The sequence below is a fragment of the Necator americanus genome, chromosome III (genome assembly GCF_031761385.1).
Source record: "Necator americanus strain Aroian chromosome III, whole genome shotgun sequence".
NCBI lineage: Eukaryota > Metazoa > Nematoda > Chromadorea > Rhabditida > Ancylostomatidae > Necator > Necator americanus.
The window spans coordinates 24,869,065-24,883,053 of record NC_087373.1 but is presented as its reverse complement, the minus strand read 5'-3'; the positions used below and the strand labels follow the sequence as shown (position 1 = coordinate 24,883,053).

General features: G+C 42.4%; 3 protein-coding genes across 4 annotated transcripts in view; all 3 read right to left on the bottom strand.

Annotated features, from left to right (window-relative positions):
• The window catches only part of RB195_010829 (uncharacterized protein), a gene marked incomplete at both ends in the record, with an annotated part of 28,562 nt that extends 20,344 nt beyond the window's left edge, over positions 1-8,218 (bottom strand). Inside the window, one exon of the mRNA XM_064191992.1 lies at positions 8,166-8,218. Coding sequence (XP_064049574.1) covers positions 8,166-8,218 — 53 coding nt within the window. The remainder of the gene's footprint in view (positions 1-8,165) is intronic.
• Positions 8,219-9,450: 1,232 nt separating this feature from the next.
• On the bottom strand, positions 9,451-9,795 carry RB195_010828 (uncharacterized protein; the record flags this gene model as incomplete). The annotated part of the gene is made up of 1 exon (XM_064191990.1): positions 9,451-9,795. One exon carries the CDS (start codon positions 9,793-9,795, stop codon positions 9,451-9,453), a length of 345 nt encoding a protein of 114 aa, XP_064049573.1.
• An 816-nt stretch (positions 9,796-10,611) lies between these two features.
• Positions 10,612-11,490, bottom strand: RB195_010827 (uncharacterized protein; the record flags this gene model as incomplete). 2 transcript variants are annotated; one of them, XM_064191989.1, is made up of 2 exons in its annotated part: positions 10,612-11,309; positions 11,400-11,490. In XM_064191989.1, the coding sequence occupies 2 exons, from the start codon at positions 11,488-11,490 to the stop codon at positions 10,612-10,614; spliced, it is 789 nt and encodes a 262-aa protein (XP_064049571.1). The 2 variants fall into 2 exon arrangements, with proteins under 2 accessions (XP_064049571.1, XP_064049572.1); XM_064191988.1 differs by having other exon boundaries at positions 10,612-11,366; positions 11,484-11,490.
• Positions 11,491-13,989: the final 2,499 nt, after the last annotated feature.

Sequence of the window (13,989 nt, the reverse complement as noted above, 5' to 3'; positions counted from 1 at the left end):
TAGCAAAGCAGGTCACACGACAACATCGGACCCGTTTTAAATTTTTTGCGAAAAAAAATGACATGGTTTAGGATGAATTGATTTGTGTGCCATGGCATCTCCATCCTTTCCGACAATAACTCGCTTTGATTCACGAGACTTGGTAACAATACTACCAAGCAAAAATAAAACCCACAGATTAAACACATCGAACAGTTCGAAGCAGTTTGGTTCTTGACTTACTTCTTGAAGTTGGTCATGGTCAAAAATAAAAGAGTTTTCTTGCAATTTTCGCTGCATGAGTCAAGAACTAGTGGTAGATTCGTGGTTATTGTACGGTTATGGTGCTCTATGCTGACCTGCTTCACGTGGTGACAAAAAAAAAGGCGAATAGAGCGTATTCACACAAATATCCAATGTCAAACATCTAAATATGCGATCTCTGAATACTTAAAAACTTGGAATTATAGTGGTGATGTCTTCCATCACATTTAAAGTGTAAAGAGTAGAAAAACAAAATTCGGTATTTAACCTTGAAGGCGCAGCGATCAACCACGATGGCAAAAAGTACATGTACAAGCAATTGCGTTTCTTGCCTTTGAAATAAGTTCCATCATAAATCAAAAGTGCGACATAGAAATCCCTAGTATTGTACTACAAATGAAAAATTATCTCTTTCCACAACCAGAGAATTTCTGATGAATTTTTCTGAAAAATTTCTGAGCTCAAATGGAGTGAAGGCACTGACTGTGTTCTGGAATCCATAGCAGTCTTTTACATGACTTTTTCCGGTAAATAAAAATGCACAAAGAAAAAAGGTTTAAAATCCGGAAACATTATTTGACAGGCGGTATGCAGGCATATGATTAAGAAATTGTAAAAAAACAAATTCGAACACTGTCTCAACATCCTTTAGAAGTACTCAATTACAGTATTTCAATATATTTCACGAGTTTCAGATAGCAAAATCCAATGGAGCTTGGTTATTATCGAAACGTTAACGATTTAAGCAGAACGAGACAAACTTCTGGAAAGGTTCAATGGTGTTTATTGTCCTCTAAGAAGACGAGTGGTGTGTTCCATCCGGACTGCTGGCTTCTTCTCAAAGAGAACTACGCCTTGTTTCAGGCCAAAAATAGCCCCTTTCTGCTGGTGCAGCAAAAACGTCTGCTCAGCTGGTTTCCGACATGATTATTTGATCAGAAGAGATCAGAACCACTGCCGAAGTCCCCTAAGCCATTACACTACTATTCCCTTCCTTTTCCCCTATGAATCATCTACGATTGGTTTTTTTCTGTGCTGAGGTAAACAAAGAACTCCCGAACTGAGAGTAGGAACAAAAATGTTCCGACTCCGATTTACCACATACTCGTTTCATTAGTGAAGTTCGTAGAGGTCTTTTTTTATGACGACGTGCAAGGAATGGAACAAAAAATTTCGGGCGTCTCGTCATCCTCACATTCTCGTGGACGGTGGCGTTCGTACTGCCGGTTATAAAAAATGGCATAAAGATGACGACAATAGTAATAATAATGATAATAATAATAATAATAATAATAATAATAATAATAATAATAATAATAATAATAATAATAATAATAATAATTGTAATAATAATAGGTAAAAAGTGGTCGAAAGGTAGTGAGAACTTTTGACACTCTCGACTTCGCATAAAAGAAGTGTCATTTGAAAAATTCCGATCCTGTTTGAAAAGTCGTTAGCTACACTAGCACGTTAGTACACTACTAGTAATAACTTCCTATCACATGCACTGCTGGTTATTTTTGTGCTCTCAAGGATCTCTTGGAGGATGTAGATTCGAACGCCTTTGTGTCGTTATTAATATAAAGTATTAACATGTAAAGTGGGCCACGGTAAAAATATGCAGTGCTGGAAGCTCCTAACATTCCTGAGATTGCGGTTCGGAGGGTTCGCCTCCTCAAGGATGCAGCCAAGCCCACTCCAACGCGAATTCCGAAGCCCTTCTCCATGTCGAGACGACTCTGATAGTCGTACATTTCTGAACGAACTCGCGCAAGCTTTGTCAGGTCAACAGAAGAAGGTCCCATGAATCGCCCCGCATCAGATTTGCGCAGGATGCTGGAGCACTCTGTGTGCCAACGTTTCATCGTCACTTGCAACGGAAAATGCATCTGTTTCTGCAATCCCTATAAATGAAACCGGTGCTCGACAAACGTGGGCTCTTCAACCTGTAATGAAGCGGAGAAGGCTTCAAGCGCAATGTGATGTGGCCCTTTCGTGGAGCTTTGAGGTTCCCGTGGATTTAAAGCCGGACAAAGATGGGCCCGGTGCGATCGTCCGAGTATACCTTGAACTACTTCAACGCACAGAAGGAATGATCTGAAATACACATTCTTTGTCAATAAAAGGACGGTGTTATTCCAGGAAAATAACTCTCCGCCACATATTACTCGATTGGTCCGCCCTTTCCTTATCTTCTTACGATCAGTTGCTCCAGTTGACCTACTTCTAACGTGAAAAACTCACGAATCCGTAAGAATCTCTTAGGAGCGCTTAACTAAAATAAAAATGAGGGTGAAGAGGTTCCCTCTGTCGAAAATTCCAGAATAGTATAGAGGCGCAATATGAAATATCTCGCTCAACCATAATTTATTAGAGCACAATCTCATGCATTTTGGTTCTGTTGTTGTTATTATTTATATTTATTTTTTGACGTCTTTGTAAGTGTTTGTTATTTTGATGGATGGAAAAGTGTCCCCTACCTCTGATCCAACCTAATCACCTTCATTCCCGTTGTTCGTCGATTTGCTCGAGCGGGCGCCGGTAGCAGTTCATTTGTCCCAACCGCGTGCGAGAGACGCCCAGTGGTTTCTCCCTTTGCGTGGGACCCGAAGAACACCTTTTTTGGAGGACTCGACTCATCCCTAGTATCATAGCATTGTGGTATTATTACCAACCATAAGCCCGTCTATACGAGTCTGATTGCTTCCTGCTCTCGGTGACTCTGCTTGGACCAATCGGACTTTTGAGCGTACACTCTAGGCACGCACGAGCCATACCACTTGCACAGTAATACGGCGAAAGCTACCCAAATATCGAAAAAGGTGCTGTCGTTCGGTCCACCGCCAAAGTCCAACGCAAATATGTCAAATGGCGGAGGGAAGCCTTAGTAATAACTCTGCTTCGTTGAACTGCCGACCTGAGGTACTCGGGTCACTCGGTGTCGAAAGGAAGTTCACCAGCACCCAAGTCTCGAAGGCTATGGAACACTGACGAATGGACGCTACCTTTTAGTACCGATCGAAAAGATTGGACAGAGCTGTGTTCGAAGACGACACTGCTCGGCCAAGATGCGGGTAGCTGTGTCGGGCAGTAACATCCACTCAACCGTAATGTGATTCCTTGATCTATGAGGATGAATCGGAAACTGTCAACCTACATATTTCCGCTTCCATCCTGTTCCTATCGCAAAAACACTGCACGCACCAATGGGTAGAGGTACGCTGTTTCTATTCATATCCTCTCTAAAAAACATTATACGTCTCCTTTCGAATATGGCACGCATTTTAAAATTCCTTAGTCAAATATGTGGGTGAAATTAAATGAATCAAGCAAGGATGTCTGCCAATCGAAATTGTCCCTTATTTGGTTTATTTGACTTGCATTTTAACAGCACAAAATAATATATTCATACTGTAGTTCGTCCATTTTTTTACTAGATATCTGCGCGAAGATTTTTGAGGCTGCGAATGGTCACTGATCGCGAGCCTCAAATCGCATGTTTCGGTGGACGCACACTGTTTGTAACTTAATGGAATTCTTCCGAAATTCGTGTTTTTCTTTGTATTCGTCGAACAAAACTTGTTCCTGTTTCGTCGAAGTGATGACAAATGCAGAAAAGTTCAGAATTCTGAGAACTACCGTGGGCCGATGTTGAGTAATGCCTCTCTCCTTTTATCGAATTGCAAGCGCTGTTAGCGAATAACACATTAGCTCTACATCAATTGAAGGATAAAAAATAAGGTGCACGTCATTGATCCGCTCCTACAGGGATGACATTCGACATCAATTCAAAAGAGTTCGAAGTTTATGAAGCCGCATGCAGCATTACAATGACTTGCGAGGGCGAACCGATGAGTGTTTCTAGACTCCTAGACAGGTCTGGTACCAAATCGTCGATCCCAGAGAGATAAATTTCCGGTTGGTGCTGGGTCGATTTTGAACCGTCGATCTGGTTGTGCTGTCGTAGCTGAACTGGCTGCCCCCACCGTATTACAGCATTTTGCAGAAACAATCACAGTAATGAAAGAAATAGTAGGAAAATGTCCGATGATGGACAATACTCACTGTTATTTCTGCGGTGACATGCACGAACGGAAGCTCAACATTTGCTATTTAAATGCTGAGTTAAAGGGCTGTCCTTGCAACTCGAGAAAAACTTCGGAATTGATTTCTGTTGTCATCGCTTTCTTTGTTGCTAAGTTGTGTTGATTCATGCGTCATTTCTCATCTGTTTGTTCCACTTCTAAAAGCCAACCTATTCAGAGATGTCTGAACAAAAGGAAGCAAAATTGTGCAGGAAATGTTGACTGTTTACAGACCATGAAGCAGAAATATCGGCAGCGATGACGTATCCGCGGCAGCACATCGGGTGGAACACTGTGTGGGATTAATTTCAATTTACATGTCTTCCGTTTTCACTACCTTGAACGATTATCGAAACACTGACCGAAGGTAGTGGGTTCCTTATATTGTGGCTCCTTATATCCTGAATATAGCCGTGAATATTCAGGATATAAGGAGCCACAATATAGGGATAGGATGAACATGGAATATGAATATAGCCGCGAGAATTGAAGCGATCCCGTACTTGAAGCTGCAGCTTGGACATCTACGGATGGGAAGATCTCTTGAGAGCCTTCGTCGACTAAGCTCCACATTAAGCAGTGCAGCATCTTATGAGAAGCTCTACTGAGAAGAGTAATGATTGCTACAAAGTAATGGTGATCCCAACTCTCAAAATTAACCTAAGGAGCACACCTTAAGAACTTCGTCTCAGGACCAGGCTTCACAAGGAACGGCACCTTATTTTGTCATATTGACTAGGAGCATTCATTGCACCTTCTTGAGCTCTCTTCATTAAAATCGCCTGGCGGTTTACCCGCCTGGAAAAAGCATAATAAAATCGATCACACAACACTTTGCCGGGAATTTTCTTCAGCCGATTCCGCTGTTACCCCGTAGCTCTACAAGGAACCAAGTAGTATCCTCCTGAATTTTTCGTTTTCATAATTTCATTCTTCCTAGTCATTTCTTCATCCTTAACTTTAATTTTTGCAAAAGCAAAAAAAGAGAGTGCTGTTGTCTTCGGCATACTGTAGAGAGCCCGTGCACCCTTTACTGGGAACGTGTTGCTGCTGATGTTCTTAACACACCGAGGTCATGTAGAAGCTAAAATGATATTAGATCGCAAAAATCGCGTCGTAATGTTTTCGGCTACATTGAATTCATAATGAAAATAGTGTTTTGGTACGCTTTGAATGGAGAATCCATACAATGGGGCTGAACGAGCGCTGTCGCCTGTTCGAATGGCGTCAGTACGGCGAGAACAACACGTCGATAGTTTCCTTTTCTGTAGCGAGTAGAACTGTGGAACTTTTGCGTCCACTTTATTTCGGATGTGTTGTCACATTTCGGGATTCCTAAAAAGAATTCTGCCCACTACGATTCTGTTTAACCAAATTCTAACCGAAATAAAGCTGACTTTCCGATGCGACTTTGCAATAACTTGCTATTCGTACGTGTATCATCGGATATACGGTGGCCATTCGAATTCTTTCACGTTCAATATTTTCAACGTACTTGTGAAGTGTGTGCTGATATTTTTTTACAAATATTTTCATAAAACTGCACTGATGAGTATGATTAGTGCTTTGAGACTACCACACATCCGACAGGATTTGAACAATGTAGGGGCACTGTCAACAAAATGAATCTTGTCGGATGAAAAGCTTATGGCTTTCACTTCTCAAATCAGAAAGGTGCTTACTGTTGAATTTATGTGCAGTCCAAACTAGAGGATATTCAAAGACAGGATAAAGGGTAGATTGTCTGGCGTTAATCAATCCGCTGAGATGCGCCAACCCGTTCACTTCAACTCAGAATCGTTTGAGGTTCAGCGACGAGTTTCTAACCTACACAATGTCTTGCAGAGGCCAGAAGATGATCAAACCAGTGTTTTTATCCTCCCAGGCAAGTGTGCTGCCAATTCATTGACCCCGGAGGGATGAAAGACTTGGTTGGCATCAGCGCGGTCGATCGATCGTATCAGTCGAGTCACAGTGGAACCTCTTACTGACTACGCTACACTCGTCCATAAAAACAAGATATCCAAATGGAATGCCCCCACCATTTTGGCTATTATCAAGTCCTATAGTTTCTTTGTTTGAGAAACCACAAACAAGATTTTTTCTCTAGCAACAACCACAATAAGGATTACGCTGATATGCGTTTTTAGCTCAAAGTGGTTTCAGCTTCTTTTCCTTCTGTTGCTCTTTTACGAGATTAATTTGCGGAGTTCTGCCGTAATAAGGTCCTTTTCAAAGTTCGGCCCTATAATTGACCTTTACTCTCTCCTAGGGGCGCTTAGCCGTTCAAGAATGGGAAAGCTAGTGAGGCCTTCCGCTTTAGGTTTCACACATCGCACATCACACAATGTGCGAAAAAGGCCAATTTTGCTGCATAAAATTTATGCGAAATTCTAGGTAGTTCTGTTTTTTCTCTTCTTTTCGCTTTATGACACACCCATAGGTGTTTTCAAGTAAATAAGCAAGTGAGCAGCACCTTTCAATCTGTTCTTCTGATCTACCTGAACTTTACTTTCTATCGAAAGCTGGCGCTGCAGTAGTACGCGTATATCCCGAAGCGAGTTGTGAACGATTATTAAGCTATTAGGACATGATATGATATCACTTTTCAAGTTAGAAAAAGTAGCTTTAAAAATAGAAAAAGCTAGTTAAATAATTTCGTGGAACTTACAGGCTTGTTTCCTATGTTTAATTTTTATGAGGATATTTTCGTTAATAGTGCTCAACATGAAGAATTTATGAGCAAGAAGTAAATGTACTACAGATAGGATTTGTTATAGAAGTGACAACAGATAATATTTTCTCCTTAGAGAACATACAACATGATTTGTTCATCTCAGTTCCTTTTTTTTAAAGGCTTCACCCCACGAATCTGAGGTGGTGCAGATTTCAGGTGGAGTATTCGTATACAGGATGGGAGACTACGGAGAAGGAGGTGATTCCGTCCATTTCTTCCTAATTGCCGTGAAAAGTGGCCCGGAAGATACGGCTTCATTCGTTTTGGCGCACCATTTTGTACAAGAGGTTCGATTGGAGCGCGCCAGTCTTGTGCGGCGCCGCATCTTCCGGGCCGTTTTTTACGGCAATTAGCAAGAAATGGACGGAATCACCTCCCTCTCCGTAGTCTCCCATCCCGCATACGAATACTCCACCTGAAATCTGCACCACCTCAGATTCGTGGGGTGATGCCTTTAACTAGTCCTTTCTCGAAACTATTTCATTACAAAAGAAAAAGCCGCGTTTTTTTTCGCAACTTCAGTAGTCTTTTCTCAACAAAGAAAGAATAGGTGTTCAAGTGGAAATACAATGCTTCATCATGGACAAGAGCTGTCCATTCCCACCTTGTGGATTAATCCAAAAAGATGGAGTTTGAAGAGAAATAAATTTGTTTGTACCTCTAAGAGGCAGAGTTGCGAATTCAGTTATATCACAATTAATTACGCAAGTTTTGAAGGAACTCAGAAGCGGTAAAAAAAAGAAGAAATTATCGTCTCACATCACTATCAGACCGGATTCACTCTTCATCTCAAATCTCCATAGCTTTGCATCAGAAAAACAGTCGGGAAGGGAAGGGGAAGGGGAAGAGATAACTCTAAGCGTGCAAAAAAAAAAACTTGGAAATGAACGGTGATGATATGCGAAATCATAAAATCCTCGTTCTGAAAGAAACTCTAAAAAGATAAAAGCAGAAAAGACCTTTCTCACTTGCTCCTGAAAGCAACCACGAACTTATCACGAACCACAATGTCACAAAATGTTTTAGTGATGAAAAGCAGTAATATGTGATAGCTTTCAAAACTGCATCGCAAAGAGGTATAAACAAAGCCCTGAGCTCACCCGTGTCCACCACATATTTCAAGGAGTTCACTTTTTCGTGTGCAAGTCGACATTTGAAGTGACTTTTTTCGCCTGATGTGCTTCCACTTCACCTTTCAACACTACACCAGCGTTGTCCGCCAAACGAGGATGAAAAGTGGATGGCGTACAACTGCTACAAAAGTATTTTAAAACAAAAAAAAAAACTAGGTTATATAAGCTGTGAAGTCATAGAGTCCATTAATGACCAAACGCACAGAGAGGTCGGAAACAAGAGTACGTTAACAGACTCTTAAATCCACAAAATAAATGCAAAAATAACGCTCCAAGGTAAAATGCGTTGAATAATCGCAGTCTGAGAAGAAGCTGCAGTCGTGCTCACCTGCATTTCAATATTCATCACCTACAGATCATCTCGATATTATTTTACAACACGTGCCGCAATATTTTGAGAAGAGCTAAGATAACAGAGGTCGCTCTCTTTTGAGCGAAGCGCAAGATATGCAATCGCAACATTCTTGGGATGCAACCTAAGAAAGAAAGAGAAATTGTTGTGTGGTTTTCGTAACAGCAACTTGCTCGCTCTCTGATGTCGGATTTTCTGAAATCAACTACTTGTGAACGCTTTTCAACCAACTGTTGTGTATTGTATACTTTGCAATACTTTACATCAAACCTAGGACTCTAAAGGCAGCGTACGCAGAAACTGCTCATGTTAGAGTCTCTGTGGGTAAATCTAGATTTTGAGGTGAAGATCACGAGTACGAGCATGCCCAAGACCACCTTTCCCTGATTATTGAAAAACGGAATATTAACGGCGTCTGTTTTCCACGAGGAACTTGAGGACGCGCCCACGAGCGACTGGCCGAAAATCAATGAATTCTCCATAGCAGCTAGGGGAACTATAGCCTCCCAAAAGTCCCGATAGTTTGTATTCCTATGAACAACTTCAGGGAAACAACCAGAAAGTTATGATTGCTAGGGAAATGGCGCAGGTACGGCCACACTGCTGGCCACTAATTTTTTAACCTCTTCTCTTCTGAGCTATCACATGTGTTCTCGTCACTCCTTCCAGCAGTGCAGACTCTGAGTGAAGTTTTCAGGCAGCCAAACGTCTATCCAGAGAAGCGCGCGGCGGAATCAGCACGCAAATGCTGCTTAATGACGTAGGTACTCGTCGCTCATTTTATCTTTCCTTTAGGGGATTTGTACCCTAAGTGTTGAACGCGTTGGATCCAGCTTCTTCTTCATCTTCTTGGCGCTTGTCCCGCATTGTTGCAGGGTCCGTATTTCTGCTTCTTGTCTGTCATTCGGTTCCATCCATCGCTTCACCTGCACAAAAGCACGGATCTATCATATCCAGCTTCACAAGGTCCAACCAGCGCATCCTTGGTGTCCCGCGCGGTCTAGCGCCTGAAACGTGAAGCTTCAGAGCGGTTTTGGCAATAGAATTTTCCTCTTTCCGCGAGACGTGACCAAACCAACTCAGTCGCGCCTCTTTCATCTTTTCAGTTATCGGAACGACGCCGAGCGTACAGTATCGTTCGATACTTTGTCTTTTAGCGTTACGCCTATTGTCCACCTCAAGGTCCGCATCTCCATAGCGTGCAACACTCTTTTCAAGGCTTTTGTCGTCGGCCAGCACTCGCATTCCTAAAAGTCAGCAGCATGCACAACCGTCCTGCAGGTCTTCGACTTCAGTCGAACAGGGACTTTCTTGTCGCACAGTACGCCTGTCGCCATTTTCCATTTCATCCATGCCGCATTAACACGTGCTCGACCTTCTTGATCCATGTCGTCTGTGGAAGTCACTTTGGATCCAAGGTACTTGAAACACTTCACCTTGTTTAATTCGGTGCCATCGACAAGAATTGAACCATCCTCTATCCTTGATCCGCACTCCATGTACTCAGTTTTTGCTGTATTGAGGCGCAATCCATATTTCTGCAGCCGATCCTTTCAAGACTGTACTTGTTTTTGAAGATCGTCTCGAGACAGCGACGTCAGCGTTGCATCGTCGGTAAAGAGTAAGGTCTACGGATGCTGGTTCTGGATTCCCTTCGATGTCGTGTCCATGCACAGTGTGAACAGCAGGGGTGAGAGTGATGAACCCTGATGAACCCCTACTAGTACAAAGAATGGCCTACTTGTTCCAACAGCACAGCGTTCTGTACAACGCTGGTAGGCTTCGCATAAAACAGCTCCGTCCACCGCATATATTCTTCTGGTACTCTGTGCAACCTCATGGACATCCATTACAGCTCATGTGGGACAGGTCGAAAGCTTTCTCGAGATCGAGAAAAGCAAGATACACAGCAAGTTCTTCTCTCGATGTTTCTTCAGGAGAGTACGGACAGCATGGATAGCATCTGTGGTGCTGCAGACCTGCACAAAGCCGCACTGGTTGAGTGAAACGCTGATAATTTTTTGGGACACGCTCAAAAACCTTCATCATATCTGATAGTAGTTATATAGGTTTGTACGAAGTGCATTCTGCAATGTCTCCTTTCCCTTTCCAGATAGGCACGGTCATGGAACTTTGCCAAACGTCTGAAGTCCGTCCTTCTGCAACGATCCTGTTCACAAAATAGAGTTGTGTTTGGCGAGACAGAATGGCGTCATCAGCTCTCTTAACGATCTTTGTGTGCTCCATATCCAACGTCGAGCGGTAACGCGCTGTGATTAAACGATACATTGCCCACTCGCCTTCTCTAGTATCGAACATGCCGTATACAGCCTTGTAGCGGTCCGACTTCGCCTTGGAGACTGCCTTCTTAGCCTCCTTCTTCTCCGCTAGGTAAGCACCACGATCTTCAGGCTGACGTGTCTTCCACCAGATTGGATTGGACGTACTGCTCCAGGTCTTCCCAAAAGCCTTCTCTTCTTCACTACAGCCCACCTGTGGCGCATAAACAGAAAAGACACGCAATTCCATCTCTCTTGTGTCTACTTTTACTGCCATTAGGCGATTCGATTGCCGATCCACCGCTGTGACGCTGTTTCCGAGCGTCTCGTTCAATATAGCGCTATATTCACTAGCGCCATTGCGATTTGATGTGCCGTGATAGGTAAGTTTATAGCCATCGCCTAATTCCCCCGACTTGGAGTCTTTCCAGCGAGTCTTCTGTACACGGCATGTGTCAACACGGCGTTTTCTAAGATTGTCTGCCAGTTCAGGACTTTTGTCGGTAAGCGTCCCAACGTTAAGTGTTCCCAAGCGCACTGGATGTTGTTGGCGATGGGGGACTAACTAACTTCTTTGGCCGGCTCCGTCCTCTAGCAGGTAACCCTCGCATATTGTCCGGGCCAGGACAATGAGCGTCGCTTCTGGGGGACTACCTAGCATCTGAAGAACACATAGTAGGCATTAGCGGTATGACGCGACGGGGGTTGTCCTCGGTCGGCTTGTCTCACTATAGCCTCACTAGCAAGCTTGCAGCCTTGCACCGGAATCGTCGTACTACCTTTTACTTTCCCTTTTTATCTGTACAAGTCTTCCTCAATCAATTATTCGGGTCTTCTTTAATCATTTATTCATATAGTACGCGATTTTATTCCAAATATGCAAATCATTTATTTCAAATATGTCAAATACGCCTTTGTTAGCATTTTTCTTCCTTGAAATAATTCTTTCATTTGGAGTGACAGCTCTCTAGAGCTGAAAACAAATAAGTTTTAATTATCAACATCTTTTGACATACGGTGTACATACACACTGAACCATCCCCTGCAGATCCTTATTTGGCTTACAGCACTACGTCTGAAAGGTCGAGTGTAGTGTACCGGTTAGCGGTCCCGCACGATCGATCGGAGGTTCGAATCCGCCCTAGTGCTCACCAAGCCCTTCATCCCTCCGGGGTCGATAAATCGGTACCAGACTTGCTTGAGAGGATAAAAACACTGACTTGACACATCGGCTGGCCACCGCAAGTCATTGTATAGGGCAGTTACACGTTCGTAAACCTCAAACGATTCTGAATTGAAGTGAATGTGGGGGCGCATCCCAAGCGGATTGATTAACGCCAGAAACTTTATCCTTTAAACTTCATCCTTTAGTACGTCTGAAATAAATAGTTTTCACTGCTAATTCTGCTGCACTTGTTTACCCTACTCTAGATTTTCCGCCCCATTAATATTTAATAGCGACTCCCTCCTCTTCTTTTTTGCTTAGGCTTATTTATTCCCCTTCATTCCTGTTTTCCGCTCTCCACCTCTTTTTCGACCCCTCCGTTGAGGAAATCCCAACACACACTTGATCCTGGTTTCGGTTCCGGCTGCAACTAAATAGGGTACCCACATTCCGCACTGATGTTGCCTAGTTTATGAGGATGATTCAATGTTTTGGTATGGGTAGTGTTTAGCAATATGACCATCCAATCGAAAGTTTCTGCTACAAAATTCCATAGAATTGAAGCGTACCTCAAACCTGTGTTAAATTTCATTGTGCAACCAGCTATGCCGCTCGGACCGTACATCACACATAGAGATAGAGCTTGCAATGAAACTTGCGGACAATATTTGAGCGGGGAGCAACGCATTATGTTCAATGTGCACTGAAGTGACCGGTGAGGACTGAAGCAGTGCGAGAAATTGGGTAAAGTTTGCCACAGACAATTATCAATAATCGTTCCTCTCCTTGCAAGCCATGGAACTGAACGAAACTTAGCCCTTGGGGAATCAACAAGGTTGGTCATGAATATGGATATCTTGCCGATAATCTCCTTCGGCAACGATCGATTTTATCATACTTTCCAGGTTTACTATTCAGATTTACCACTCAGAGTTCATGGAAAGTATTCAAGAATGCTGGCTGCGATTGTTTTGACGTCGTCTTCAGGCAACCATCGGTATCGATAACAGCGACCTATTTTCACTAGGTGACGGTCGAAACTTTACAGCTGTTTCCTTACATATGCAGATGACACTTCTAACGCATGCTAAGAAAGTTCCCTTTTTTAGATAATCTGTGGATTTACATATTCTGTGATTTCGTAGTTAAACGCCTCTGAAGTGTGCACTGTTTCCTCATCAATACTTTTGCTTAAGAGAGTAGTGTTATTGCCGCGAAATGCATGGCAGTAAGCTCACCAGAGATATTCTCTACAGTTAAATGCAAGCTTTTAGTCAAATTTGAAGACAAAAAATCGCAGAAAAACCAACGGCTACTGCTCCCTTTCAATTGTTAACATTTCGTTCTAAATTTGCACTTCAAGGTGGTACTAAAATGAAGACTTCGGAATTTTTATAGCGAGCAAAGGGTATGCTTTTGTCTACAACTTCCATTTAATCAAGAGAGGGTCATCCATTTCACGATTTCTTCTTTAAGAATAGTTACGTCATCCACAAATTTTATCTGCCTCCTTCAATGTTTGTATAAATGTTTTCTGAGTATCTGTCTTGAATAAATATATTTGCTGTGCACTAATCTTCCACTCATTTTATTATTCTTCATACTTTCATTGATATAGTCGTAGCTTTCTCTTGTTGTTCCTTTCTTATTCCTTTCTTGTTGTTGCTTACCAATATTAATGTTAGTATTAATGTTGAAGTTATTATATTTTAACTTCCGATTCTTACCATTGAATACACACCCTCCAAGTATATCTACAAAACCTACACAACATCACACCGGGTTTTGATAGAAATTAATTTTTTCAAGCAATAACAAGAACAGTTATTCAGCTTTCCTACAATATAATTTTCCAAAATTTTAGTAGAGTGCGTTGTGCAAAAAAAATGTTGACAGAACTCGTTTGAAGGCAGGATCAGTATATGATTCAGGATGTAGATTGAGAGTGTGGGCGTGCTCACGCTCCCCTTATCGTCCTGAAAAACGATGAGGAAA